The sequence below is a fragment of the Solanum dulcamara genome, chromosome 11 (assembly GCF_947179165.1).
Source record: "Solanum dulcamara chromosome 11, daSolDulc1.2, whole genome shotgun sequence".
Classification (NCBI taxonomy): Eukaryota; Viridiplantae; Streptophyta; class Magnoliopsida; order Solanales; family Solanaceae; genus Solanum; species Solanum dulcamara.
The window spans coordinates 45349907-45377222 of NC_077247.1; the positions used below are offsets into that span (position 1 = coordinate 45349907).

A 27316-nucleotide genomic window follows, 5' to 3' on the forward strand; every position below is an offset into this window, starting at 1 on the left:
CTTATAATTAAAAAAAATAAGTTGGGTGCACCTACTTATTTTTAAAAAATTTATAAGCAGTTTTCAACTTATAAGCTGATTAAAATAAATCCATCCAAACAGGCTAATAATGTCTATTTGCATATATCGATTTCAGAAAAGTCAGAGGTATCACAGTTCTTAGCCAACTTCATGGACCACTAGGTGGTATCCTTGGAGCATAAACCAAGGTCTAACATAAGGAGAATGCTAACATAAAATTAGGAATTCATTGCTTTTATCATCTCGAAACAAGACAGAAGGATTCACATTGTAATTAACCAAGTACAAGAACCTAGCTAGTCCAGTAATTCTTCAAAAAAAGTCACTTAAATGGTAAACACATCACTATTATCAGTTTACAAACTTATATAGGAAATATGGCATAAAAACTAAAATGTAAAAGAACTCCGAATATAGTAATGCATTTTATGCTTCCTGAGTGTTTATGACGAGATCTCATCTTATAATTCAGTCAAAGGAATTGTCTCTATGAAAATAAGTCAGTCAGATGCATGCATTGTGCATAAAAACCAACTCTGGAAAGAACAATTACCTTGAAGGAAACACTATACAAAGAAAATTAAAAGGCGAGGCATATGGTTCTATTTAATCAACCGAAGGAAAGCGTTTATTACAAGCAAATCCCATGAATCCTGGGACATTTATTACACTAAAGTTCCTACAAGAACATTTCGTTTATTCATATGCTTAACTCTTTGCAAGTACAAACATGGTCCCTCAGTTGTGAATGAAGGCGCTCGTACTATATCCCTCCCTGTGTTTGTTTGCACCTAAATGTGAAGCAGCATCAGCAGTCACCTTAGCCACGGCTTGAAACCCTACAGAGTTTTAGGGTATCAGATGAGCTAAGATCAAAAGGCCAGATACATAGTCGTAGATAGTGCCAACCATGTCCCAATACTTTAGAAACATATTGACCAACCATAAGCTCAACTCAGCAAGAAGGGTCTAAAAAATGTAGTGGTGCAGTATTAATTTGGCTGTATCAGCAGATCAGATGTGTGACCATTTGTTCTCTGTTAAATACTCAAATTTAAGGCTGAACTGTATCCTATCACAACATATTGGAGATCTTTCTTTAATCAGATAACAAATTCTCAAATTAGTCAACCTAGTGTAGCTAGAATGCAGGTTTCTTGAATGTACTTTCATATATCAATATGATCAATAAATTGTTAAACTAATCTAAAATGACTAAACGTGGAGTCAATCCAATCAATGGTACCTCAATCCCATACTAGTTGGGGGGTAAGCTATATGAATCCTCTATATCCATCCTGCACTATTCTGATTCATTTGATTATGATGTTAAATAAATTGTCTTTTACTAAAAAGATGTTACATCAAGATAATATGCAGTAGCTTTAGAACATTTTGCTTTAATTACCACAATTAAAAAGTTATCCAGTTTGGAGGGCAGTGGATCAACTAAATTGTGACAGACATAGAGAAAGTAGGTGAACTAATATGGAATAAAGGATCAACAATCTTACAGTTGTGTGTAAGTAACAAAACTACCAAAAAGAAAATGGCCATATTAGCAGTTTCATTGTTTGTCCTATCTAGCTTGATACACAGGCTGTGTTAGAAACTGTAATTCTTGAAGGTAGGATTTGTTGCTGGAGTACAAAAACCAAGAGAGAGCCCAACCATCAGACTCAACTTGGTAAGGCTTGTAGTGGCTGTAGGATTAGCAACTTTGCCTAATGGACTAGTTTTATAATATACTAAATAAGCCCAAAATATTGAATGTACACTACACAGTACCTAAAGTGAGTAAATATGAATGTACCTCAAATAGTAGACTTCTACTTGTACAAAGAAACAGCTCTGAAAGATGAATTGTAGGCCATATCTTTCAATAGGGACACAACATCAGCTGATGAACCAAGAAGGTATCTGGCATGAGAGCAGTTTCTACCAACTGCACAAGAGAAGTAGTTATCAGCCTTGAGGTCAAGAACTGATGACCCTTCATGAACTGTCATTCTATCACGAAACAAGGACCACCAATTTCCATTTTCATTACTGGCAGTTTTCTTGTCTATGGTTGAAGCCTGCTGGCCAACTTTGTAACTAGCTGGCCGATGCCCACTTTTACCAGCTGAATGATTTGACGTACTTCTATTAAGATGGCTAGCTATCTTGGTTCTCGTAGTTGGTGCTTGTACTTGAGAAAGGTCTGGGTCAAAGAATGCATAAATATCTTCATCCTGAAAGAAAACAGTTTATTGCAAGCTAAGTGTCCATAAAGAAATGAACTACATAAGAAAGAAGACAAGAACCACGAGTTGTAACTAAATGAATGAGTGATATATGACAATTTTTCATTAGCAACACTCAAAGATGAAGAAAAATAAAGCTACTAGCGGTGAGGTTTGGTGAGGCCCTTGAAAAAGCTTCTGGAGAAGCGGATGGAAATAAAGGGCCTTGCACAGTTATCGCCAGCGAGCAGTCGACAAAAATTTAACCTTGCAAGTTGCCTAGAGTCCCAAGGAGAGGAAGGTCCGTGACTATAAGAGGGGTGTTATTAAAAACCATCACTTGGTCACTTAAATCGATGGGGCGAGGCGAAGCGGGGGATTATCGCTTCATGGTGAAGCCATGGGCTTCATAGAAGTTTGCGGCTCAAACAATGACGCCCAAATGATCCCAACAAGCAGTCGGTTCTTTGAATCTCAAATTCAGGAGCTGAATTAGTATCACCATTATTGTATATTAGATATTAAATTAACTGAAATTTGACTTTTTTTATGACCAAGACATCTGTCTGGAACTAACCATTTGGGCCAACCGCATCTTTCGAAACTCAAGGATGATGAGTCCACCCCTCTACTCTTCTCTACTTAAGCACTGGACTTATTTCGCTTGGCGCAAAGCTCGAACTTGTGACCAGAGACACAAGTCCCTCAACCTTTGCCAATTGAGATAACCCCCAAGGACATTTCATCATTTTATACTACTAAATAAATGTTGGTATTTTTTAATGTCATGAATTATGAGCTTACATCAAAGAAGCATGCTCTTTATTTCTCTCTTTTCTCTTCAAGCTCCATGACCTTGTAGCTATTTGCGCTATAAGAGTAAGGTTGAAACCAACTTGTAAAAAGCACACCTTTGGGCTCTAAACCAAATGAATAAATCTGTGAGGTCAATCGAACTGGACAATAATATGGCATGCACGTGTACCGTTACTGTAGGTTCATACTTCAACAACTAATGAGGACAATACCAGGTAATGAAAAAGACCAAATCTGAGGGAGTGAGAAACAGCAAATTACTACAGCAGATAGACAAACAGGCTGATGATGTAACTGAAGGCACACCGAGGCTCCCAAAGGCTACAACAGGCTTGGACATAATTTGCAGGCATTATAGGCGTCCAGAGAGAAGTCCGTGCAGTACCATATGGAATTATTTGCTAAAGCAAAATCAGATGTTAGTCAAATTCTTCCTACCTTTTTTAATCTGATCAAAACCCAATATGATGTGCCAGCCAATTAAAAGATTCCAATCTGATAATGCCAAGGACTACTTCAATCAAAACCTCTCTATTTTCTTTCAGAACGAGGGAATTATTCATGAATCTTCATGTGTCAATACTCCTCAACAAAATGGATAGCAGAGAGAAGAAACGGTCTGTTACTTGACATTACTAGATCACTATTGTTTCACAAAAGGGTGCCAAAACAGTATTGGGAGAAAGCTGTCCTAACTGCTGCACATCTTAGTAACAGAATGATATCAAGAATTCTGAAATTTAAAAGTCCACTTGATACTCGTAGGAATTTCTTTCCGAATTTTAAAATTTCCAATAAATTGGTTCCTAGAATCTTCGGGAGTGCTGGCTATGTTCATATTCATTCTCAAAAAAGAGGCATATTAGACCCACGTGCTCTTAAATGTGTTCTCATAGGATATTCTCCTACTCAAATAGGCAACGAGTGTTATCAACCATCATAAAAAAAAATCTTTGTTTCAGCTGATGTCACATTTGATGAGAGTGCACATTTAATCATTCTTACAATCAAGGGGGTTCATTGAAGGAAGAGAGACCTCTAGACTTGTCACTATTTGATTTGTCTATTTCTAATCGTGCCAAATCTTTGCCTGAGTCACCATTTCTTCGGTCACCTGAGTCTCTAAATTCAAATGAACCCACTGTGTCTCCTAATACCTATATAGATAATGGAATTCTAGAAAATAATCTACCATTGCAGGTTTATTCCAGAAGAAAGAAGAAAGAGACAAACTGATCAAAACTAGTCAGCTGCAATCATCTCCTCAGGTTACTGCTCCTAATACCCATCCTGAACCTGTTGAACCATCAGAAACACCAAACCAAACTGATCATGAAGAAGAACCTAACCAATCTAATGACCTTGACCTTCAAACTGCACTCGGAAAAGGAACCAGAACTTGCAGATAACACCCTTTGAGCTTTCCGTGACATCAAAATCTATCTCCAAGTCATAATGTTTTTCCCTGTAACCTCCACACAATTCCGATCCCCAGAAATTTATCTGAAGCATTAGGAAACAGAGAATGGGAGAAAGCTATGAAGGTAGAAATGGAAGCATTGGAGAATAACAAAACTAGGGAAATTGTGGAACCACCAAAAGGGAAAAAGTTGGTCGGGTGCAGATTGGTGTTTACTGTGAAATATAAGTCAGATGGGTTCATAGAAAGATTTAAAGCTTGTTTGGTAGCAAAGGGTTATACATAGACCTGTGGAATTAATTATTTGGAGACTTTTGCCCCAGTGGCAAAAATGAATACAGTGAGAATCTTTTTATCATTGGTTGCGGTTTTTAATTGGAACCTACAACAATTTGATTTAAAAAATGATTTTTTTACATGGAAACTTAGAAGATGAGATCTATATGGAGGTGCCACCTGGTTTTGAAAGTAAGAAGGGAATGGTGTGTAGACTGAAGAAGGCACTCTATGGAATAAGGCAATCACCTTGTGCATGGTTTGGAAGATTCACAAAGGTTATGATCAAGCTAAGGTATTGACAAAGTCAAGGAGACCACACCTTGTTCATACAACATTCAAAAACAGGAAAGGTGACGGCATTATTAGTTTATGTGGATGATATCATAGTAACAGGTGATGATTCAGAGAAAATACAAAATTTGAAGAAGTGTTTACTCAAGGAATTTGACATCAAAGAGCTTGGGAAATTAAAGGTTTTTTTGGAAATCGAAGTGACACACTTGAAACAAGGAATATTTATTTCCAACAAAAATATGTGTTTGATTTGCTGAAAGAAACAGGAAAATTAGGGTGTAAACTAGTGGCTACACCAATTGAATATAATCATAGATTGTGCAATCGTCCAGAAGATTTTGTGGTAGATAAAGGCTTGTAGGGAAATTAATTTACTTGTCCCATACAAGGCCAGACATTGCTTTTGTTGTAAGTGTTGTTAGCCAATTTATGCATGATCCTAGAGAAATGCATCTTCAAGCTCTCAACAGGATTCTACGATTTCTTAAAGGAAGTCCAGGAAAAGGAAAACTATTCAAAAGAGGAGAAGACATGGTTTTAGAGGCTTATACTGATGTGGACTATGCTGGTTCATTAGTAGATCAAAGGTCAAGTTCTGGATATTGCACTTTCTTAGGAGGAAATCTGGTGACTTGGAGGAGTAATAAACAAAATGTAGTAGCCAGATCAAGTGCAGAATCCGAGTTTAGATCTATGGCTATGCGAGTTTGTGAGTTGTTATGGTTAAAGATAATCCTTGATGATTTGAAGATAAGAATGGGAAGGACCTATGAGACAATATTGTGACAATAAATCAGCAATAAGTATAGCGCATAATCCTGTACAACACTATCGCACTAAGCATATTGAGGTAGATAGACATTTCATTAAAGAGAAATTAGATAGTGAACTCGTATGTACGCTATTTGCATCTACAAAAGATCAGATGGCCAATGTTTTAACAAAAGGACTGCCAAACAATGTGTTTCAAGATCTAATAAGCAAGCTAGGAATGGAAGATATCCATTCACCCGCTTGAGGGGGAGTGTTGGCTGATAGAGGATTTCCAAGAAGATATTCTTCATCTCAAGATCTGATCCTCTAAGATGGGAAGATATTCTTCATATCAAAATCTGATCTTCTAAGATCTTAGAATAATTGTTGTAATCTAGATTATCATATCTATGATTCTTTCTCCTTATGTAGAATATATGATCCCAGATTTCATGGGATTTAGGTGATTCTATTCCACAATCTCGTATGTATATAAAGCCATGTTTATGACATAGAAAAATATGAATGAACTTATTCAGTCATCTTTTTCCATAGAGAACCAAACTTATGATTTGACCTTTACTAAGATTCACCAATCACCTAACCTGAAGATTTTGATTTTAATTAATTTTTCCCAATAAACCCAGTAGTAGTGGCTGTTTGTCTTTACAACTGCCTTCTGAAACACAGTCAAGAGTGAATTCAACAACTTGGAATATCAGATCACTTGGGTAGTGAAAACGGAAATGAAAGTAATTCGCTCTAAGATAGACTGTTTGTATAGTCACAGTAATAGTGGAGGACAGCCTCCAACACTATGTCATACCTGCACCCTTAAGGAATTGAAAGACCAGTGCCACTGGCATTATTGAGGCTGTTTTTGCGAAGTCCCAATGGGGGAGGTTGCATCAAATCCGTGGCTCCTAGATGTGATGCATGGTTCAAAGCTTTAAGAGAAATAAATGGAGCCATATAAGGTCAACCACTGTTGGAGGAAGACCTCTTCGTAAGAAAGCTAAGGCTGGCAACATTCCAATAGGGACCCCAGTTCTCAGGCCATGTTCAGAAGAATCATAAGACTGTCTTCTATTCCTCCTTGGCTTAGCATTCTATTGAAGCATAAGAAGACATTCCCTGGAGCAATGAAGTCTCTGCATTTCTGGAGGTGACAAGGATGTGGATCTTGGAGAAAGAGGGCTAGGTCCCTGGAGGGATTTCAGATACTGGGGAAGATGAGTGGATTATAGATCGAAATAAGGGCAAATCGAAGGCCCATCGGGATAGCATGATGAATCACGTTGTGCCGACCTGTTGTCAATACACTTTCCTTCCTCATATGAGAATGGAAAACTGGAGCATTTAGCAGCATCTCTAATGAGGAGCTAAAGATGTCTTCATCCGCTTTCCCTGAACCCTCCTAAGTGGTAGCCATCTGGAATGGAGGTTCGCCTGCTGTTCTGTTGAAGCAAACTTCACTTGTAAGTGGTGGGCAAGCAGCTGCTATCATATATACCAGATCTCTTTTAAAGATTTGTAGTGGATATGGAAGCCAAGGAAGGTGACTATGATGAAATATTCCGTTACCTTAATATGGACAGTAAATACACCTAGACAACATGAGGCAAGGCAGTGGAGAAAGTCAAAGAGATCGGAAGGGACTCAACAATCTTTGTAATTGCTCGAAGGTTGAAATTACAGCTGCTTGATCAGTGTATTAAAGAGAACTGAAGAAAGAGCTGTGTAAGGATCACCGAACTTTAGAAGGCTCTGCAGGGTGGTTTTGTTGATTTCGCTCAAAAGTGCCTAGGATTCAACTCACCTAGGATGGAGTTTCACCCCATCGTTGTTTCTCTCAAGGTGACAAAGTGAAAGAAAAGTATCATGACAGTTGACAGATGTCATAAAGATATTCCCAGTGGCCTATTTCAAGTCAAAGTACACTAGGCCACTGAGTGGACATGGATTGAATATATGGAATCTGAACGCAGAGAAGATAGAAGCTTGAGATTAAGAAAATTGTTTTTATTTCAAATGGAAGTACCGGGTGGCACTGATGCAGAATTTCCCTTGAAAGAACTAATGAACACAAAGCCAGAGCTAAGAAAGGCCATCAAAGAGCTCAGGGGAGAGGAAAGAACATTTTGCCTAATTTTATGGTAGATATCGCCATCTTTGAAACCTCAGATTTGAGAATCTATCATTGGCCCATCTCTACAATTTCTCTTTTTCCTTTAACTTCCTTCATTTGTCTGCTACATCAACCAGTAACAGTATTTCAATTTTGGAGCATCGCTTCAGCTTTAAGCTTTAGTTTAGCTATGCCTTCTTTTATATTCCTTAATTGTTCATAAGATCCATCAAGGAAGATACCTAAGAGAAGACTGATTTCATAATAGTTTCTGAGACTTCAACAAACATCCGGAAACTGCGATGGTTGAAATGTGAATATGCAAGGAAAAATTTCCTCAGTTATTTGAACCAGTATTTTGAGATGAGCTTCAGAATTTCTTGCAAGTTTGGATGAAGCTGAGGACCTCATGAAACAATTGGTAAGCACTAAGCCTTTAGACCAAAACCAGGCCTCGATAAGGAGCAAGTTTCCTCTACCAAACAACTTGAATAACCAAACTAGTACTCACTCCATCCCATTTTCTACGACCTGACTGACTTTTAAGCAGTTTAAGAGAAACATTTGAATGAGAGTTACTACAAGGGAGTTCAGTATATATGTCAAATACTAATTGGAAGATGTGAGAAGATATCAAGATGTTGCATCAAAATACAAAGTAACAATGAAGTAGGATTATAAAAAGAATACACAGTATTACTATGGTGGAAGCCAACATTTAAGAGGTTGTGTATTTGTTGGACGAGCTAAAATAGAACATAAGTATAACAAAATAGGATCAAGTAATAATTAAACTGAATAACTACCACAATGTCCAGGTAGCTATATAGAACTGAAGAAAACACATAAGCATTTTCATGTTATTTTCTCTTTCCATATAAAGCAGGCATATTTATGTAAGAACGTCTTCTTAGGATGGAATCTGGCACATAATCCAAGCATAAACCATGCCAAGTTATATGATGCACAAAGTTTTTAGGTCAAAGTGGATTTCCTATACTGCAATTTAACAGCTCAAGTATTCAGGCCGCTAAAGCATATGCAGTTGGCCATAAATTCATCCACATATTAATTCAGGATTAGTCCAAGATAACATAAAAACACACCTTTGCCAGAAAGTGCCCTACACATAAAACATAATCAATCGGTGTCTTCAAGTCATTGTTGTGCACTATTTCTCCCAAAATACGATCAATTGCTGCCCCCTATACAAAAACAAGCTGCTTAAGAAAATAATCAATTTAACGCAAAATGACATTCTAATTTCTAGCAACACCAGAACAGACCTTAGTAACACCTATTGCTCGAACCTCAACAGATCGACTACCCTGGACTACCTCTACAGAAGCATTTGAAAATGGGCCTGTCCACAGATGTTGCAAGAGATCTTTCGATTGAAGTTTTCCAAACTCAATATCTGCATGCTCAGAACCCACCAACAGAATTAGGAGACTGAAACCACAGATAAACATAGGGCTATTTATTTGATTAAAGATGGATCTAAATTGGATATTAATTAATGACCTGTATATTTATAGTTCCAAACAAGCGAGGTCTCGCGAAGCTCAAAATGAGAACGGGGGGTCCTCTCAGTGAAATACTCAAATACATGCTGAAACAAAGAAAATAGACTTTGATTTTCAAAAACTTCACAAACTTGAGACAATTCAAGTTCAAATATACAGTGCTTCACCTTTACGCTGTCAACCCAATCCATACTTAGATTTTCAGGCATCGTAGTCATCCAATTCCCCCCTGTTTGTCGCAAAAACATTCCATGTTCAGCAGCCAACCACATCCTATATTCTCCAAAATTCTGTAGAAGAAGTCAGTCAACGAACAAAAATGCTGATAGAAAGACATTAACTTATGAAAGTAGGACACCTCATCAAGAACGTTTCGATCACTTCCACTGAGGACAACTATTGTCGTCTTTGGGTCATTACAAAGCGTTCTTAGAGGTTCTTTTAAATCTGGATGCAACTTAAGCTCCATTTCTTTTAGTTGATCAATCCTTCTTCCCTGGGCATCCACCGGCTCTGTTAATGTGGCATTGAAACCCTAAATTACAGAAAATGACGGTCAAAACTAAGTATTTCCTATTAGGGGAACGGCAAAGCAGCTTATCACCTGTCTGCATCATCTATATATTCAACATTTTTGGAACTATACTAAGAAGGAGCAACCAAAACACACAGTAAATAAGATAAATAGCTTATAGCAAACAAAATACAGTAAGTTGGACATTTAGCTTGATTACTGCTCTCTGATACAGTTCTTCTCCACTTCCAACAGGCTCAATAAACTATCTATAAATTAATAAAAGGATATTAGGCATCATACTAAAGTAATTCATTTATTCCACTTTTAAATCAAAGGGATAGTAGATATTAAGTGAATGCACTGAAGGAAAAATAACTTTTTTACTAATAATTTCATGACAAAAGCTGATAGAACTTTTCGTGTGTGACGAAGGCCAGAGAAGCTATTTTTGAAAGCAAAAGTGTGACTTTCAGAAAACAGAAACATCAGAACTACCTTGAAATCAGTTAATTGCATAGGTAGGTAAGATATGGTAACAGAGAAAGAAAATATAAGCATCCTAATGCAAAAACTCTTCAAATACATAATCTTATGGGACAGCATCGTGTGTACCCTTACAGGAATAGTTTTTACAGACCACATAATCCTTTTGATATTACAAACATTTGATGCATATATAACAGCATAACAAATATTTGATGGACATAATAACAGCATAATTTTATCAAGAGACATATTTTGAAAAAAGCCAGCTCAGCACCTTATGTTCAAATATGTCTCAGACAATAACAAGTAACAACAGACTCCATTCCCAATTGATTGGGATGCCATAGTAGTAAGAAGAGATAAGATGAACATGTGCAGCAATAATGAATAAATGACTGGATACAGAGACATCAGTTTCTAGTTAAAATATCTATCCGTTTAATCATTCCATTTACCCCTTTGAAATTTATGAATTGAAAGCCAAACAAATGGTGTAAAAATGCAGAGTAAATAACGTCAGAGCAAAGCGAGTCCTAGCAACTGGCAGAGGAGCAGCTACAATAGCTTCAGCATGAGCTACTTCCCGTATATGGAAATACACAATGGCTTAACGCATCAATTTCAACCTTTTTCTGTTTTTATGAATTTTCTAATTATATGAATTTCCTCTTTCGATAGAATGTAGAATTTAGCAGTAGTGTCATATTGCACCGATTTCCGGGTTGTTGATCCTTTTCAGTTGACACCAAATACTAGGACCATAAATAAAAAAACACATTAAGATAATTTAATCACTGGTTGAAATTACGAGTTTACAAAAGAAAAGTGCAAATATACATTTTTTAATTTTGGTGAAGAGAAAAAGGATACCAATATAAGCAATCGATTATTTGATTGCAAGTAGCGCTCAATAGCCACTTCGGAGGGAAGTTGAGGTGGAATATGTCTAGTCCTTAGTTGAGCTTCAACAACTGTATCATTGAGTTCACTACATAGAAAAAAATAGTAGCATCAGATTGCACTAAAACTGACCTTGGGTAAAAGTAGTAAAAAGAGCATCTGAACAAATTGTTGTCTTGTGATCGCTTCTTGATATTGTTATTGATTAGACTTCAAAAAACGTGTGTTGAAAACATAATTTGGTAAATAAAATTGTGTGGTCTCCAACAGCTTAAGCTTTTAGATGAGATGGTCAAACACTTAAACATGGTATCAGAGCAGGCAAAGACCTTAGTTTGAGCGCCATCCATTATCAATAAGAATTTCCATGTGCTTGGCTCATAACAAAAAATCAAGCCCGCACATTAGGAGGGAGCGTGTTGATTAGTAAACAAAAGTGTGCTCCAGCTTAAGCTTTTAGATGAGATGGTGACACACTTCAACAACATGAAAAGTACATAGTGTGGAACCTAAACAGGGATCCCTTATTATCAAGAATATAATGGTAAGGAGTCTAAATCATAAGAAGAGCTACTCTGATACATTAAGGACATACCTTACAAATGTTTCAGCCCATTCCTGGGAAGTGTGAGTGGTGACATGCAAGAAGTTATGCTGATGTCGTTTTTCTCTTTCATGTGCAGACATTGTTAGAGCATAACCAATTGAAGACGCAAGTTCAGTAATATTCCATGGGTTTACCAAAATAGCCCCAGCACCAAGAGACTGTGCTGCACCTGCAAACTGTAATTAAGAAAATATTATGCAAGACTGTGCCACTCAAGTCATTTGCATAGCATGTCTACTCATCCAATAACAATCTGATAATTAGAAAACAATACTTAGAAGAAAAGAGTTTATCAAAGGAATATGATGCCACTTCCCTTCCTGAATCAATTTCCAACGGACTTCTAGTTCTAGCATTTAATATAAACATGCATAAACAAGTTGAAGTAGAAATAAAAGCAACAAAATAGACACTATCATATTTCCCTTTTAGCATGTTGAAGTATACTTATTATCAACACTAGACGAACCTTTTGCAGTACTATCTCTGTATCTTCTTAGACATAACATTAGGATTTCCACTGGAGCTACTTTGATTCTAAGACCATTGTTGGGAAGATGGACATAGTGACCAACTTAACACGAGACAAACCTTTTGCAGTACTATCTCTGTATCTTCTTATGCATAACGTTGAGATTTCCATTGGAACTACTTTGCTCCTAAGACCATTGTTGGGAAGATGGACATAGTGACCAAACTTAATCCCAAAAACAAGCAAAATCATATAAAGAGACTACAGTCACTACACCATCATGCACTTCACCAAAGTGGGATTTTACCAACCCATGTACCTTCCTCGCTCGCTCAAAGCTGAACATTTGGAGTATGGAGCAAAATAAGATGTGATGTATCCTGAAATTATGACACATTCTAATGCCAATTACATAGATTTTTCATGTCCTTACTCCTTAATGCATTTTGGTATAACATTCTTATGTTATTTTGCTTTTTATAGGTATTTTGCACTGGAACACCAAAAATGGGCAAAAGTGAACAAAAGTGCCAGAAAATAAAGAAGTGCACAAAGTACCTAATCTGCGGGCCATAAAACCAGATTGCAGACCACCAAAAAGGTAACTTTGCTGCAGAAAGAGACAGGAGAAGAAATCTTGGAAGCCCAGGATGCGATGACCATCTGTGGTCTGCATTCCACTCTGCGATCAAGACCTCAGTTCAGAAGATTCCCACTCTGCGGAGCACTGGAGCCAATTTGTGGACCATCATACATGAAGACCGCATAATTGGACAAAAATTCCAGCTCTGAAGATTGAAGCCCACTCTGGGAACCCTATCCTAGTTTGTGGACCGCAGACAAGTTCTGCAGTCACAGAGTGGGAACGAAGTGGCATTTTTGTAGTTTCAATCCCCAATTTTGGACCCTATAAATATGTTTTCTAGGATTTTGTGTGATGTGTCCCATCATCACTTAGAATATTCACTTTTTAAGTCTTTTCCACTTATTCCTTTGTCCTTTTGACACTTGTGAAGCATCAAACTTAAAGATTCTCATTAAATTCAAGATATCCATTGTGAGCATTCATGACCTCATTTACTCTTTTGTCTTGCATTTGTTTTATTATGAGTAGCTAAGTAAAAAGCTGCGGTTGTGGGTCCTAATTGGGATTTTTGTGAATGGATGGAGTATTTAATGCTATTAAAATGTTGTAGTGGGTGTGATATATAAACACCTGTCACTTTAATTGATAAGATGTGGTTGTTAACACTCTCATATTGCCTATGGACTCTAGTTAACTTGAGAAATGAAACTAGAGTCTAGGAAAAAGGTATATTAATTAGGACTTGGGGCTTTAAACCCCATTTAATAAATCCCAATTAGAGATAGAAGGATCTAACTAAGGGTATTATTGGGTAATCAAGGAATTCAACACATTATGCTTGAGAAAGCCTATTAGTGACATCTAGTGGGTGTATTGAGAAATCTCCACTAGTACATGAGTCCTCACTACTCATGTCAGTCACCTACACTTCACTTAGGAATTAAACCCATTTTTATTTCCCATATTAAATGGTATCACAACCCTAGCTCCCTAATTTATAATCTTTTAAAATCAATTTTTAATTCTTAATTGTCAATATTTGGAGACTCTTCTTCAAAACAAAAAAACTCAAATCAATTTTAAAAATTGTCACCTTAAAAATAGAGACCATAGTAAAGTTCAACGAAAATAGTGTTTGAATTCTCATCGTATTCCTTGTGGGATTCGATACTCAACCCCTTTGCACTTTATATTTGACGACGACTACTTATGCCATTTCATATGGTGTAATTTGGGCGTATCAACACGTTTGACTTTAGGTAACCCAAGATCAAGGATGGTTTTGGCTTAGATTCCTGAGTAGTAAAAATAAAACCTAAGACCTAACTTAATTCGATAATTTAGCTCAAGTGGTGTAATTAGGTCACACGCTTAACCGATGTAAGATTCTGAAAATGTTACTAGTGAAATCATATTCCAAAGTAAAAGAGAGAATTGTGTACCTCACTCAGAATTAGGACTCCTTTCTTGGATGCTTGGCAGGCGACAAACTCGTAGCTGACAAGATTCATCCCATCTCTCAAGGATGTAACTAGAGCAACATCTAAAATTTCCAAAATAAAGAAAAAAAAAATGAGAAAAGGGCTGAGAAGTAAATTGAGGAACAAGTAGCATTTAAAACTTACAATTACTATAAAAAAAAACATCATAAAAATTGGTAGTATGAATCTAAATAGAACTAAAATGGTACAAAATGCAATCATTATGTGCCACAAGCAAGAACTATACCAACTTGTCCTTTCTAGTTTATAAAGATAAATTTTCTTGGTGACCCATCTAGTTTCTCTTTTGTCCACTACATATGTGTCAGTCCAAGTAGTATCATACATGGACATAGTTTGTTCAAATGTTAAGCAGGCAACACCCTGAGGATGTATTGATGTTTTCCTTTTTCCCCTTCTGTACGTCTGCCCCTACTCTATCACCATCAGAAGAACTCAACTATGCTTTCCACCTTCTAACCATATTAAACTTATTTCCAGTATAATGTAAAGGGGCGATAATAGAAAATATACTTGTAAAGGAACAAAAATAAGTACCAGTGACAGCATAAAGTGCGCATAGTGCAGGAAAATCAAGAGAACGATCCTGTAAGTATCGAGTTGACAGGATTAGAATCTTCACAAGGTTACAGCAATCACTTATAAAGCACAACGAGAATGATGAGAATGAGTAGCGGAATGGGCTGAAATTAGAATACGAAACATCAAATACCATTAGCTGGGATGGAGATAAAGGGATAGGAGAACCTTTGAAGGATTCACAAACTCGCTCTTAAACGCAAAAATTCACCCTTCAGTTTATTTTAGTGTAAAGAGGAAGATCCTTGTTTTATAGATAGTTGCCTTGATTCTTGAGGCCATAGCATCACATGTATTCAATGATTCCGTAGCCTAAAACCATCTTGGTGTATATCAATAAACTTCAGTTGACTCAACCCCAAAAAATATTTTTAAAATAAATAAAAATACCCTCTAGAAAAAACAAAAAATTCTCATAGAAATCAACTATTACCCTTTCATTTTCTAAATCTTTTTCTCTTGCCACTTCATCTAAACACCTCACGAGATAGCTTTTGGAGTAGAGTTTGGCTCAAGGTCCATCTCTCAAAGTATTCAAGCAACAACAGTGAAATTGAAAACTTAATGTTGATATTGTCAATTGACTCAGTTCCCTGACCACCAATCTCAGGCACAAGGCTATTAATTAAAGTTTTATACACTTGGAGAAAAAGTAATTGACAGATTCCGTTAACACAGAAAAGCTTTCTTAGGAAAATGACACACGGGAAATCTATTCAGAGGATTTCTAATTCTAGCAGAATAGATAAAGAAAGATAAAGATTTTCCCGGTTCAAGAGCAATATATTTTCTAATTATTGTACTATTGAAACCAAAGAAAACACAGAAGAACTAAACCTTCAGTATAATGATGCAACCATTTTGATTATGATGTAACAAGTATTGAAAGCAAGCAAATGAGAATGCTATTCAAAGAAGATATGATTGATGGAACCCTTCACACAGAATGCTGCATCAACAAAATAATTCAGCCTACTTTATGTTACTGGTTAGTGTTCTATACTTTGTCAAAGTTTTGGGCTTTTTTTTAATCTTTTTGATAAGTAAAGTAATGTCAAAGTGTGGGGCTTTCCTTAGCCATGCAGTATAAAAATTAGGAGTAATATTTTCTTCTTTTTTGCATCCATTTCAGAAATCAAGTAGACAGTAACGACCTGATGCCTCAATGCAGTGGCAGATTTAAGGTGGCAGGAGGAGGTTCATCTGAACCCCCTTTGCCGGAAAATTACCCTGTATACATAGGGTCAAATTTGATTTTTTGAGTATATATTCCGAAATGAACCACCTTGACACAACTCAAAAGCTTGGCTCAGTGGTCAAGAGGGTTCAAAATTCCCCCAAGGTCACCGGATCAATTCTCGATCTGCACTATATTTCCCATCTTCTTGGTCACTGTAGTATATAATGATTGCCCACCAATTATTTACTTTTTCTTTTTATTTACTGTATAAATTATAATTCAAATCAGAATCAAAATCTTAATATTTCCTGCCTATCTTGACCTAAATTCCTTGTTACACAAGTTAGATGACAATTGTCAGAAAAGGGATATTGTCTTAAAAAGAACCTCTCATTCTCATTTAACTTTTGACAAGGAACATGTAATTCAAAAAAATTATCTATAAGTTCTAATTAGTTGTTATTATGTCGCCTACTAATATTATCCTAAAATCGTAATGTGTCTTTTTATTAGCTTCTCGCTTACTTAACTAACCAACTTTAAATAGACAACACCTTTCGATCAATAAAATACTTTGGACATGCCAAAAGTAGATATGAATTCCATATATATCACTTTATATCCTGCAATTAGCTTTAGACTCGGTTTCAAAAGAGAGGACAAAGTTGTGAACTCTTTCTTCCTTTTTCTTTTGGGGCGTTCCCCACAAATTTAACTAACATTATGTGAAGGACATAGATATTGCTATAGATATTTATGGGAAGATCTAAGATTTCTTATGAAAAATTTTGTACTTTCATGCCTATGATATTAGGGTAGAAGGTTAGTAAATAGTGGAGCATTGTCTTGCTTTCCGAGAGTTTAGGCTTCTTGATGTTTTATCGTTGTACTAGCGGTGTTATTGTAGTTCTTGATTGTGATATCTATCATCGTCTGTTCTTTATTTTATTTCGATTATCGCAGTATTTTGTTGTTCTTGGTCCTCCCTTGTTAGTTGCTATGTTTTTTTCCATTGTATTCTTCTTCTTTGTACTTGAATTTGTTGCACTAGAGTCGACGATCTTTCGAAAACATCCTCTTTACTCCACGAGGTGGTATAAGGTCTGCGTACATTGTACCCTCCCCAGACCCTACTTGTGAGATTTCACTGGGTATGTTGTGGTTTTTGCTGATTTTATAAGCCCACCTTTCCTTTTTAAGTGATTTTCTAGCATTTTAAATGTGTTTCAAAATAAGTAATCATTAAGAAATCAAGTATTAAATTTTTTTCCGAAAGTACCCTTGTTTAAAAAAGGCATAAATACATAAATATGGCCTTTAACTTGGCTTCATTTCACATTTATGCCCTCTAACTTTGGGTGTGCACAAGTAGGCACTTAAACTTGTATAAAATTGAACAAGTAAACACACGTGTCCTACGTGGCACAATACACGTAGGATGCCACGTAGGACACAAAATTGTCATGTAGGACGAATGTGTCTATTTGTTCAAGTTTTGGATAGTTAAAGTGCCTACTTGTGCACTAATAAAGTTAGAGGTCATAGTTGCTAGCTGAAGCCAAGTTAACGGTCATATTTATATATTATGCCTTTAAAAAAACAAGGAATTTTAAAAACGATCGTTAGAGCAACGCAAAAGTAGGAAGAAATGTTAAAAGGCAAATGACAAGGCGAAGTAAAGTTTGGCAGGTTAAGATTAGACTTGTCATTCGCTGCCTCACCCCATTTATCATCATGCAATCTTTTTTGTACTTAATTTATATTTTGAAACCCCTTGATAAAAAATCTTTCTTCCGCCACTACCTCAATGTAGCTAGCATTTGAAGCACGGAAACTATACTTTGAGGATTTGGTAATGCAGCATTACCGGATAGAGCTTGTGAGTGTATTTATCTAGCAGAAAGTTGTAGCATTACAAGGTTTGCAAACAAGCTACTTAATCTTCAACCTACCACACATTGTGTGTATTAATTTTTAGTTTAGTCCAACAAAGATTGCACGCAGAAGAGCTCACAAGAGTTAAGTCTTGAAGGTAAGCAAATTCATAGTTTTGTCATTTACTTTAAATATGCACATTAACTACAATTTAGAAGAAGACAAATGACTGTACTCGGAGCTATTCCTATATAACAATAAATCTTTATACATGATTTATCCTAAATTACTTGAATGACTTCTCAAGAGTTAAACAGTATCCTTTCGCATCTGCCACAATATTTATTTCATCTTTAGTATAATAAAATACTAAATTTTCCAAGTGAATGTCCACCCGTTCTCATGCTCAAGGTTCAATTTAGTTTCTATATTGACCTGATGATCGCAAGAACTATTTGTTTTGTTTTTCCACCAGAATGTGGGATACCCGTTTTAGGATCCAACTAATCAGGATTTAGTACCGAGGGGTTAAATAGAGCACTCCAAACCCATTACTCGAATTACTCGAACCCCAGACTATGGTTAAGCATGAAAGTGTATTACCTCTGGTAGGAGTAGGGTCTTTCTAACTATTAGAGTAGATTAGAGTCTTACATTGGTTGAGGAATGAGCAGATGGTCTACTTATATGGACTTAAGCAATCCTCCCTTCATGAGCTAGCTTTTGGGGTTGAGTTAGACTCAGGTGTCATATCTTTACATGGTATGAGGATCAGGTCCATCTCTGTTTGGGCTCTCAGTCTACGCTCTAGGGCGTGAAAGGGTGTTAGAGTCTCACATGGATTGGGGAAGGACGGGTGATCTATTTATATGGACTTGGGCAATTCTCCCATTGTGAATTAACTTTTAGGGTTGAGTTAGGCTCAGATATCATATATTTACCCTAACCAACCCAGCATTTCCTCTAGGTCATTTCTTCTAAAAATTATACGAGTTGAGTAATAAATGATGAAGATCTTCATTATGTCTTTTATATTTCGGTTATTATAGTTTCCGCAAAAGTAAAGTTGCCATGGTGCTTTCCGCCTTAACATTCAAAATTCCAATCTTTTATGTCCAACTCTACATTTTTTTATAACGGTGGTATCCATGTCAGCTTGTGCACACCTCGACTATACCACCTATCAACTACTTCTACTAGCACAAGCACCCGTTAACTATATTCACCGAGGCTTAAATAGATGCGAAGAAATCACCTAACGTCTTTTGTCTGGTCTCCTATGATTTTCACCCACTTCATTAGAACCCTTTGGTGTTGCACAACTGTACATTTTACCCTAGACATACATAAATATTCATGCTAACTAGGTGAGTATTAATGCCAATAACATCTCGAAAATTCTTAGAAGTTTCCGAAATCGTAAGGTTATGGAGAAGAACTTACATACTGGTATGCAGAAAGTATAAGTTGAAAACGTGAATTTAGAGACAAATGGAAAATAAGAGTACAGGTAAAAAGATGGCCATTAGATGTTGAGTTTGATGCGCTCGTAGTGTGCACGTTTGCCCTTCACACCTTGTTCTTATCTTTATATGATTTGATCCCTAACTTCCAACTATTTAATGTAAAAAATGCAAGTTTTTGCCCCAAAATTAAATTGAGTCATGTCAACCCCGTAAGGGAAAAAGGAAACAATTACAATTTTTTAGCATGGGTAAAGGGAAGAGGTAGGTGGGATGGATTGACTAAAAGAAAGAAGGGAAAATAAATGAATTAGGGGTATGGCGGTCCAAATTCAGTGTGAGTAACCTGGTACCTAAGCTGCGCGGACTCTTCACTTTCGACGCCGCACCAGTGTCGGATTCTCCAAAAATACACTACTTTTGGAGAATCCGACACGCACCCATTGACATTTTTGAAGAGTCCGAGCAACATAGCCTGGTACTAGAGGAAGTGGGAAGGGATAAAGGGAAAGAGATCTGCTTCAAGGAAACCAATCTCCTACTTTACCCTTATTAACTAATTACTCGACATTTGGGGCAAGTGATTAGTTTCTCAATTGTATTGTTTCAGGATCACGTTGTAAAATTATTAAGATCTGTTGGAAAGTACAAAACGTTGAATATTTTGCTGATGAAATTCTTCTAACTCTACGATGCTCCTTGAAAGACATTGCATTTGCATCAAAGGATTCAAAATAGTTTCTCTCCCAAGACCTTTAATATTAGATCTTTTATTTATTTTTTTATTTTCTTTATTTTTCTTTGAGCCTTTATCATTTGATCATTATGATTTAGTGTTAAAATGGGAATAAGAGACTTGATCATTTCTTGTAAAGATAAAAATATAAACAAGAGAGGATTTAAAACAGGGTAGAGGATTTCCTCGCTAATATTGGATCTAGAAGACGCAAGGTCAAATGGTATCAGAATTTACATGAATTGCCCAAGCAAGCCAAAGGATTGAGCCTTATGAATACAGACCAATTTGTGAACTTCAGGGTAAGGCAATCAAAAACAATTTCATGTATGAGGACAATGGGTAGCACTATTATTTTTATTTGTACTTTCAGTGTGCTATATTATCAAGCTAAATGGAGAGGAATCCTCTCACTCATCTTGATTGCTCCTGTAATATTATGGATTTCCCGAGGAGTAAAGATATGGGCTTGTCCATATCAACCAAGTTTTTTGAGGAGGTTAGGTTTTATGTCCCCCTCATGAATGTATTCACTTTTTTGGATATTAATTTACAAGGTAGGGTCTTAGCCAAACCCTCGCCCACTACAAGGCGGCTTTTTAAAAAAAAAATTGGGAATAACCAATAAACTATTAAGCTACTTTAAGACTCAAGTAACTGTGAAGTCACACTTGACATAGAATGAACTAAATTACACCCATTAAACATTTTACGAAACTGCACAACTTCCAGAAATTAAGTGCCCAAAAACTTAAATTTCTAAAAAAGAGTAATTCTCAAATGCAGAAGAATCATATGAAAATAACAAACTAAAACAAGCTGCACCAACTTAGGGCTTTACGGGAAGTATCAACAGACACGATATGTAAATCATTAGAGCCTGGCATGAAGAAAAAAGTTATAACTTATACATATCCATTAATATCAACAATTATATTCACATTATTAAGTAACAAGAGACAGACCAAATGATGGATTGGGACAGCTGTTAGAGTTCCAAATCTTCCATTGATGCGTCCCACAATTTCATGTACTTGGCACGTAAGCTTTTGATCTGCCCAACAGGTTAAAAGAGGAAACCACTAACAATCAGAGAGAGTAATCCCATCATGGATGTCCAAATTTTAATCAATTACAAGGCTTCAAGGGCAGTACTATCTCTTAATCCCAGTACACTGGTTTTGATGTGTAGCTTTACAAAGTTAAGTTTAAATATCAGAAGTTTGGAATAATCTTTTTCAATGATAATTTGACAGTACTTTATACATAATAACTTTAGAAACTCTCACTAACAATAAATGATTCAATACAAAAAAATCTTGAAATTTTACTAACAATTGTCTTTAGAGATGTTAATTTTTCTACTTAGAATTAATAATTAAAAAAATAATCAGAAATTCACTATTTAACTCCGTCTATGTGAGCTTACTCATGTTGTCGGTCCTAATCCCAGATAAAAGAGGAGGATTGGGGTAGGCTAGGAGTCAGTTTCATTATGAATCCTCGCAATACAGACATCGTTAGGACATACTCAGCATGAGATGAGTTTAAATGGGGTAACATGTTCACTGAGGATTCCTATAGCGGATCCCAACTTGTTTGTAACTGAGGCATAGCAATTGTTGTAGAAATCCACTATTTCCAACTTTGAAACCTCAGCAAATAATAGGTTAATCCCTATCCTGCTCCTCTTAAGTACTATACTTGGTTTACCACCAGAATTCAAACTCATTATGTATCTTGCCATCAACATTACTCCTGTAAAAACAGATCTTCTCCTTCATTCCGTCAACTCAAATCTATCATGTGAGTCTTCGAATATCCAAAGGATTTCTCACAGGCGTGAAACATCAGATTCTGTACTTCATCACTGTTAAACTAGGGTTAATTTACTAAAACCAGTATCTTTTTCCTCTAGACAAAAGATGTCAGATCAGAAGATCTCTTCACATGAGAAGAAAACAGAAGGTGAAAGAGCTAAGAAGATATTGTTAGAATTGGCAGAAGGTTGCAATCTAGATCAGGGAGAAATGGGAGAGTGGAGAGGATAAGAGAGAGATTAAGGGGGCATAGTCTTAGAGAAGATTAGAAAGATACAACGCCTCTAATAGGACCATCGGGATTCTAGAGAGGAGGAGCTTCTGCATTTAGAAGTTTTTAAGGACCTCTGTTGCAGTTGGTAAAGTTCGAATCCATTGAACTGGTCTCAATCTCAGGATTATGTGCTTGCATATCACAATCCAAAAACATCAACAACTAGCAGTATTTTCCTTCACAAAATCTACAAGTCACTAAAATCAGGAACTTAAACCAACAGCTCAAATTGATCTGTAAAATCCATATGTTTCTTGTCCTAGTTAGGGATACTTAATACATGATCAAATAGTAGACATGAATTCTGTACTGCAATTAAACAACAGAGATAAGTATGATGACAAGGAACATACACTCGGGGACATCTGTCCTGGTTGGTACTGCAATTTGTAGCAAAACTACCTTGTCACGCCAGTCTGGGTTCTCTTCAAGAAACTTCTCAAATGCCAATATTTTTTGGGGAATTCCCTTAATCATATCCAAACGGTCTACGCCCAGCATGACCTGTCAATTAATGAATAGTTAATCAAAAATCGGTAAAGACAGTTAATTTAGGTTGCCATTTTTGCTTCTCTTTAATTTTCTTCCTTTATTCTGTCTTCCCATCAATTTTAATAGATGGTCATCTAACTTTTGTTTTTTTCTACTTTATACAAGTACACATCATTAAACCAAGAAATTCGAAAAAAAATTACAATATTAGTTGCACAAAGATCGCTTTAAGTAAAATAAAAGACAACCTTCATCTGCACAATCAAGGTGTAAGCACTGTTTGTGATAATAACCAAACTAAGACACAATGGGATAATATATTTGTTTTGACCTATTTTCTATATTTCCTTTTAATATTTGTTTTGTTGGAGTTTTCACAAGGAAGCATACATCAAAAGTGTTGCACTGAGGGTGACAGAAAATTTCAGGGGTGAAATAATTAAGGCATCCCACATTTCGAGCTATACTGATGGAATGTTGTAGATCATTCAGAATCATGGTAATCTAAGAATTTATACTGGAACAAACCTTTCTTCCAGCAAATCTTTCTTGCAGTTCTTTGATATGGTATTTGACAGCAGGAAGCTCAAGAGCTCTAATGAACCGATCAGAATCTATCCCGATAGGAAACTGTTCATCCAAAGGATCCAGTCAATGTGTCAACCATAACCTTTTGCAAAAGAGGAAACTAGACTCAAGTGCAAGTGATGAAAAAGAAAAAAGATAAAAGATTTAAGGCTATTAATAAATGATTCAAATACCGCAGCTACACGTGTTAGCTGTCCTTGGTCCTCCACTCCTTCAGGTGTGCCCTCAAGCCCAAGAATGCGAGTGCAAGCACTAACAAAATGTCTTGCATAATCGTAAGTGTGGAAGCTGGAGACAAAATCAAAATTACAAAGCCTGAGTCAACTAAACTCTTAACATAAGGAAGAACACTCCAATCCTCTTAAAGCAAGATTATGAAGTACAGAAAGCATCATAGTTGACAAAATAGTCATGGATTCTAAATAAGCTGAATTCGTGCTGCTAATGAGGCACTTATCCACTTACTAAATTTACCAGTGTATTTGAAAACAAAAGCCCTTTGTTTCCCTGTGGAATGCTTCTCACACCCCCATTTATGCATCACTATCACAACAATAAGAATTTCCCATCCTAAACCCCTTGAGGCAAAAATACATGGACAGTTTGCTTTTCATTAAAAATGCCTTTCATTCTCATTACTTTGTTGCTTGTTTAATTTACCAGTGTTTGCTCACAATATGTTGAACACTTCCCCCGATAAGAAGCATTGACTAAAATGGCTGCTTACACTAATCTAGACTGTTCACCGACAATCTTGTTATGCTCTGCATCCTTAAGACTGCTCATATTCTTTTCCTGGAGATACAGTTAAGGTCTTAACATATTTTGGTACAACAGCACTGAGAACATTACTTGGTTTAAGAGGTAAGCATCTCTTTTGTTTTTCTAGGTTGGCTTGTCCACTTCATTACACCCATCATCTTCCTTATCATAATTTTAAAGTTATAATTGTTTGCAATATCTCAGAAATTTATGACATGTTAGAAGTATTGAGAATTGAGATGAGTGACTGACCCAACTAAATCAGCAGCAAGTACTGCTCTTAGCAGCTCCGATCTAGATGGCAGTGTCCTGTGAATTTCGGATGAAGGAAAAGGTGTGTGAAGAAACCAACCAACTTTCATTTCACTATTATACTCTTTAAGGCATTTTGGTAGAAACATCAGGTGGTAATCATGGCACCACACGACATCACCCTCTTGATAATGCTCATTGACGACATCAGCAAACATCTGGTTTGCCTCCTTGTATGCAGCAAACTGAGACTGGAAGCTGCGGGTCGTTGCAAGACGGTCTTCTTGTGGAAGTGGGAGATAATGGAAAAGAGGCCATAGAATGTTATTACAATAACCATTGTAATATTGGTGAACAATTTCTTGATCGAGAAAAACTGGAATGCACCTCTGTAGTCATGTAAGCAATAAAGCACATCAAAGATCAACCTTTTATCATAGTCGTTATATAGATCATAAGTTTGATAGTGCATTAAGGTAAGATCGTTTAGATGAAGTTAAGTGTTTTATTAATGCTGTTGTGATAACCCCATATACAGGTGGTATACGGATATAGAGGCTCTTGACATATCACTTTGTTGACAAGTGCTACATCAAGAATTTAAAATGGGGCCTATATTACAAACCTTTTCAGCTAGAGCTTCAGTAAGTGATCTCTGACCAATTTCATCAGTCACATTCACCCCAGCCCACCCGATCCAATTTGCTTCAAACTCATTGACACCTTTAACAAAATAAGAAGGCGTCAATTAGCCCACATACCAGATGATAAGAACCCCACTGAAGCTCAAATGTAGTAGATAAGTTAAGAAGATAAGGAAATGAACAATGCCTACAGAGAAAAAGAAATACCAACAGCTAAAATTTGCTAGTCATTTTTTTAATATAAAGCATTATGTTTTTTGGCTTACCCAACAGAGCACTAACTAGACCTCCTACACTAACTTCTAGATTCCATGAATCCTCGCCTTTCCTAACAGCCGAAACAGGCAACCGATTTGCCACAACCAATAATCTTTGTTTTTGTGACCGTCCATCTTGCCTCTCAAAGCCATTAGAAAGGGATGATGCTGCAAGTCCTTCAATAAGCTCTCCCTCTCGGGCCCTTTTATCTCCGTCTGATAGACAGAGTTCAAGTCCATTTCCAAAAACATCTGAGTCTCTATTGCCATCTCTTATGCCTTCATTTGCATTTTGAGACTTGCTTGACTTTCTTAGTTCCCTTTTTCTTAAAAGCCTTTCCAATCTAGATGGAACAGTAGAATCATAACTATTCTTGATTCCAGGCGTTTGTAGGATCTGTATTTGAATTGAATTAGTATAAATAATGAATCATATGATGCATTTATTTATTCACAAAGCAGGTCATCTTCAAGAAAATTTAAAAATCACAACACCTCTGTCAAACGATGCACTTAGGAGAAAAATATCTTTTTTCTGTCACTTAAAAGAATGAACAAATTCCATATTCACCAAACAGGACAATGTGACAAGTTATAGCATATTACATCTAGAGTCAACAGTGACAGGTACGAAACTCATTCAATTATAAAGAAACTAACTCAAGTTGTGAGCTTTAATGAATTTACCATTAAAACTAACTTAAGTTCTTCACACAAGAACCAATTGTTAACTGAAGTTAAAAAATAAAGGAAAACAATTTTTCTTTAAAAAAAAAAAGAATATACAAACCAATCAACCAGAAAGACAGGGATAAGGATATAAAGCAGAAACTTTTGAGTACAATTTATTAGAGCAAGTTTTTTGCCTGGAATAGCTATCCAAGAAAAGAAAAAAATAGAACTAATCTATACAATAATTTGTTTCCTTTAGTAGTGAAATACTGATACATGTTCACACAATATTACTAACTCATAACATGGTCTTCTTAGGTAATGCACAACATCTCTATCTCAATTTCCTAAAAGTGAAGTTTTCTATATTATACAAAAACAAAAAATCAAGAACAACCCATAAAAACTCAGAAACACTAAAGAAACCAAGAACACCCCATAAAAACTCAATGCACAACCACAAGAATCGACAAACTGGAAAAAAAATTAAAGATTTGGAGTACCAAATTGTTCTGAGAAATGTGGATATCTTCAATCGACTCCATCTTGAGCAGCGTCAATTCCAACAACAAGAAGAAGAAGAATAATAAAGACCCAAATGAGAAATTGGGATTTAGAAGTGGAAAGCAGGCAGTCCATATAGAGACAGGAGAAGCAAGTTGTCAACAATTTGTACGTATGTAGAGAGGAAAAATCTGAAAATACAGAAAGGAAAAGGAAAAAATGGAGGAAAGGAACAAAGGGGTTTCGGCAAATTACAGAAAATCCAAACCCTTTGAAGAGAGTGAGAGATAGAAGAAAGCGTTTGAGAGCAACACGGGTATCCTCGCCATGCAAGATGCGCACCTCTTCAAAGCCTTTCCTTGTGACCCTTTGGCACCAACGCTACTACACAAATTTTGTTTTTCAAATTATTGTTTTTTAATGAGCAAATACCCAACTCTCAACAAACCCATTTTTGCCCCCCAAAACTTATCATTAATCACTCAATAGCTCTACACCAATTTTTCTATTCTTTCGTCTCAATTTAAGTGATAGTATTTGATTGGATACATACCTTAAGAATTAAAAAAGAAAAAAAATTGAAATTTATGAAATAAAATAAGGCAAAGATATTTATGTGGCTAGAATCATCTTATCAAGAGATAAAATAAAAAGTTTAACGTTAAAATATTACTACTATACGTGTC

The 27316-nt window shown here is 36.2% G+C and overlaps 1 protein-coding gene across 2 annotated transcripts; it reads right to left on the reverse strand.

Moving 5' to 3' along the window:
* Positions 1-601: 601 nt before the first annotated feature.
* On the reverse strand, positions 602-27029 carry LOC129873249 (alpha,alpha-trehalose-phosphate synthase [UDP-forming] 1-like). Of its 2 annotated transcripts, XM_055948303.1 has the most exons (20): positions 26886-27029; positions 26630-26671; positions 25464-25851; positions 25179-25276; positions 24554-24942; positions 23713-23827; positions 23480-23581; positions 22813-22963; positions 21331-21419; positions 15070-15118; positions 14473-14573; positions 11961-12148; positions 11336-11453; positions 9821-9997; positions 9630-9752; positions 9461-9548; positions 9223-9353; positions 9043-9141; positions 1835-2255; positions 602-860 (listed from the first exon to the last, which is right to left on the reverse strand). In XM_055948303.1, exons 2-19 carry the CDS (start codon positions 26669-26671, stop codon positions 1851-1853), a joined length of 2853 nt encoding a protein of 950 aa, XP_055804278.1. In that variant the 5' UTR covers positions 26886-27029; the 3' UTR covers positions 602-860; positions 1835-1850. The 2 variants fall into 2 exon arrangements, with proteins under 2 accessions (XP_055804278.1, XP_055804277.1); XM_055948302.1 differs by having other exon boundaries at positions 26630-27029.
* Positions 27030-27316: the final 287 nt, after the last annotated feature.